The sequence below is a fragment of the Protobothrops mucrosquamatus genome, unplaced genomic scaffold (assembly GCF_001527695.2).
Source record: "Protobothrops mucrosquamatus isolate PMUCROS unplaced genomic scaffold, P.Mucros_1.0 scaffold984, whole genome shotgun sequence".
Taxonomy (NCBI): Eukaryota; Metazoa; Chordata; class Lepidosauria; order Squamata; family Viperidae; genus Protobothrops; species Protobothrops mucrosquamatus.
Window position 1 is genome coordinate 464,261 of NW_015387224.1, and position 3,253 is coordinate 467,513.

The window sequence follows — 3,253 nt, forward strand, 5'->3', positions numbered from 1 at the left end:
GAAAAAAAAAAAAAAAAAAAAAAAGAATAACTGTTATCACAGAATAAACTAACTGCCAAGGTTATAGGATGCAGGCGGTTTTAAGCTAAATGTAGTTATTGTCTTTGGGCATGTTTCAGTTTATTACTTATTAGATTTGTTTTTCAGGTGACTACAAGTTTATATGACTAAACATTTGTTAGATACTATATTTTTTTAGTTTTTCAATTTTTCAATTTTTTTCCTACTTATCTTTTACACTTAAATATCTGTCTTGGATGCATCTTCTTATGTAGTTTAGGTTATTCTTTAACCAAACAATATAAATAAACAGTCTTTAAGGTACATGCACTATGATAATGATGTACAAAATTTCCAGGATGGGAACATTGGCTTTAAAACAAAATGCTCAATGGGCAGGAAATTGGTGTTTAAGCCTGTATCATAACACTTAAATCAGAGGTGTCTAAAGGATAGGTTTAAAAAAAGTCAAGATAGTGGCCATAATTGCATGGTCTCAGCCACCATCTTGACTTTTTTGATCCAACCTGCAGGTGTCCTTGATTTAGATAATACGTTTCTTCACCCAAGAAGAGTAGGTTCAACTAATCTTTGTTTACAAGTACATTGCTAGTGTTTCTTTCCCTGGTTTGGGACTCTTTCACTACTATTTGAGGGCAACTCACTGATTTTCTCCAGAGCCTGAGATCCTTCTCCAAACAGGGAAAGTGCAGAATGTACCATCTTGCGCTGAAATTTCCACATCGGGCTATAAGTAGCAAAGGCAATGTCTTTTCCATTCCGGGTCAACAAGTCTGTAGTAACCTAGGAGGATGCAGAGGAAGAGGAGAAATAACTGACTTTTCGTCAGAACACCTTATAATGCATTCAGTGAGATTATCATTTGGTTGACATTTGGAAGGAAGAAAAACACATGCATATATAGTATATGGCTTCCCCAATGGCCTCATTGCTGCCTTGGATGATAACTTGGGCATCTAATTCATTCACTGGCAATGGTCTTAAAAGACATTTACAGAAAGCAATTGTTTACGGAGCGTTTTGCTCAGATAAAGAGAGGATGGGCAATGGGAGAGAGATATACAGTTATGCAGAATATAAAGAATACAGAAAAATGCTTCCGTACCTCCTTTGCAATACTGGAACCTAGTTTCACTGAATAAGGCTAATGGAGAATGATCAAAAGATACTTTGGAGTAGAGGTTAAGACATGAGACTAGAACCCAAAAGATTGTGAGTTTTAGTTCCGCCTTAGGCACAAAGCCAGCTGGGTGATTTTGAGCTAATCATTCTCTTTCAGGCTTAGGAAGCAGGCTATGGCAAACCACTTCCAAAATCTTGCCAAGAAAACTGCCAGGTTAGTCCAGACAGTCACCAGAAATCAACACTGACTCCAAGGGACAAAAAAAAAAGTGTGTATGTGGGGGGAGAATGCTGAAGATACACAGAATGAAGCACTTCTTCAAATAATGTGGCACATTACAGGACTTTGTGCCCTTTGTTGGTGACCATAAAATAAGATGGATTTAAAAGACAATTAGAAAAATTAACGTGCTATTTCCAAGATAAGAGCAAAGGATAAAACATGAATTGAAAAGTCACATGTCTGATGCCTCTTATGTTTTTAACTTTATGGGGGTTACGGAAAACCATATAATCTCTGCAGTCCAAATTTATAAACTCAGATGCAAATATATTACCTCTGTGAGAACTGGAGCTAGCACTGAAGTTAATAAGAGCAATATCTTCCCTGGTGGAGTTTGAATGGCTCATAAAAAGAATTCTAAATCATATAGCCAAAAGAACAATATGTCTTAATAGCTGTATCCATATTCTAGTGTTGTTATAATTTCCCAGTATTTTTCAGAATTAATTTCTTGAAATAAATTATGCAGTCATGTAATGTATTTTATAAAAACAGTTACTTAAAATATTCTAAGATGATACAAGTCAACGGCAAAGAGACCTGAAGAATACTTTCAAAGAATAAGCTCACAATAAAATGATACTTGCATTAATTTATTATTTTGTTCCCAGTTCATTTTGGGACTTTCATCAGGTGAACATTCATTTCTAAAGTTTCCTAATAAATTATCCACACAACCTTATCTAAGAAATTTAAATCAATTGAAATTTGTTTGTTTATTTTTATTTTGTAACTGTAGTTCAAGATGGCAACCATACCTAATACTTCTTCCTCCTTCTATTTTCCCCATAACAACAACCCTGAGAAATGGATTGGGTTGAAAGAGACCAATGGGCTCAAACTCACTTAGCCACCTTTCATGTCTAAGGCAGGATTGTAACTCATAGTCTCCTGTTTTCTAGGCCCTGATGTTGACTGAAGCTGTATCAAGAGCCAGAAACCAACCCCAAGCCTAGATTAGATACTAACCTGGATAGTTTACTTACCATTCGAGGTCTGCCAGCAAAGATCTTCCCTTTCTTAAGCAGCACTTCCTTGGCATGAAGGTAATCATTGATCACCACTGTGTAATGGGAACCCATGTATAGGGAGAAGACGCTACCGTACTTGTGCTGCAGACTGAAGAATAAGAGATGGGGCTGCTTGGAGCCAGCTAAATGCAAGAGGCTACCAATAACTGGCAGGGAGGGAAGGCTCCTGGGACACTTGAGCTTGGAGTCCAGCTTCCCTCTTGCTACTCTCCAGAAGGACAGGACAGCCAGCATCAGGAACAAGATAACCAAGAAAATCATCATTGTCTCTCAGTTGCTTGGAGAATTGTCCTGCTATCCAGAAAAAATGAAGCCAAGGGAAGGAGTCTCTCTGTATTAGCCTACATGTGGACTTTTATAAGGGGTCCTAGCGACATCACCTTGCCTTGATGCTGTTTAATCTTTAACAGATAATATAATCTGGAGCACAGAAATTAGCCTTGCTTCCTGCCAAGAAATCAAGAGCAAGCTGCAGCTCATTTGAACTGACCTGAACTAAATAAATCATAAAAATGTGCGTCCTTGCAAAAAACACAATTTTTTTCTTTGCTTATACAATATAAACATTTATACTCTACATTGTTAAAAAGACCCTCAGAGTCAGTATACCTAGAATTCCTCAGAATAACAACATTAACAGTAATAACAATAATATTTATTTGGTCAATAACCAGCAGAATTTAAAAGAAGAAAAACAGAATGATGCAGATAGATACAATAATACACTGGCAACTAGCAATATAAACTGCATAATACAGATATCCTCAATTTATGATCATTTCTTTAATGACTATTA

At 36.5% G+C, this 3,253-nt stretch overlaps 1 protein-coding gene across 1 annotated transcript in view; it reads right to left on the minus strand.

Moving 5' to 3' along the window:
• LOC107290855 (steroid 17-alpha-hydroxylase/17,20 lyase) overlaps positions 1–2,721 on the minus strand; it is an 8,719-nt gene extending 5,998 nt beyond the window's left edge. The window contains exons 1-2 of the mRNA XM_015819788.1: positions 2,413–2,721; positions 666–804 (exon numbers count right to left, since the gene is read on the minus strand). Coding sequence (XP_015675274.1) covers positions 666–804; positions 2,413–2,721 — 448 coding nt within the window. The remainder of the gene's footprint in view (positions 1–665; positions 805–2,412) is intronic.
• Between the last annotated feature and the right edge of the window lie 532 nt (positions 2,722–3,253).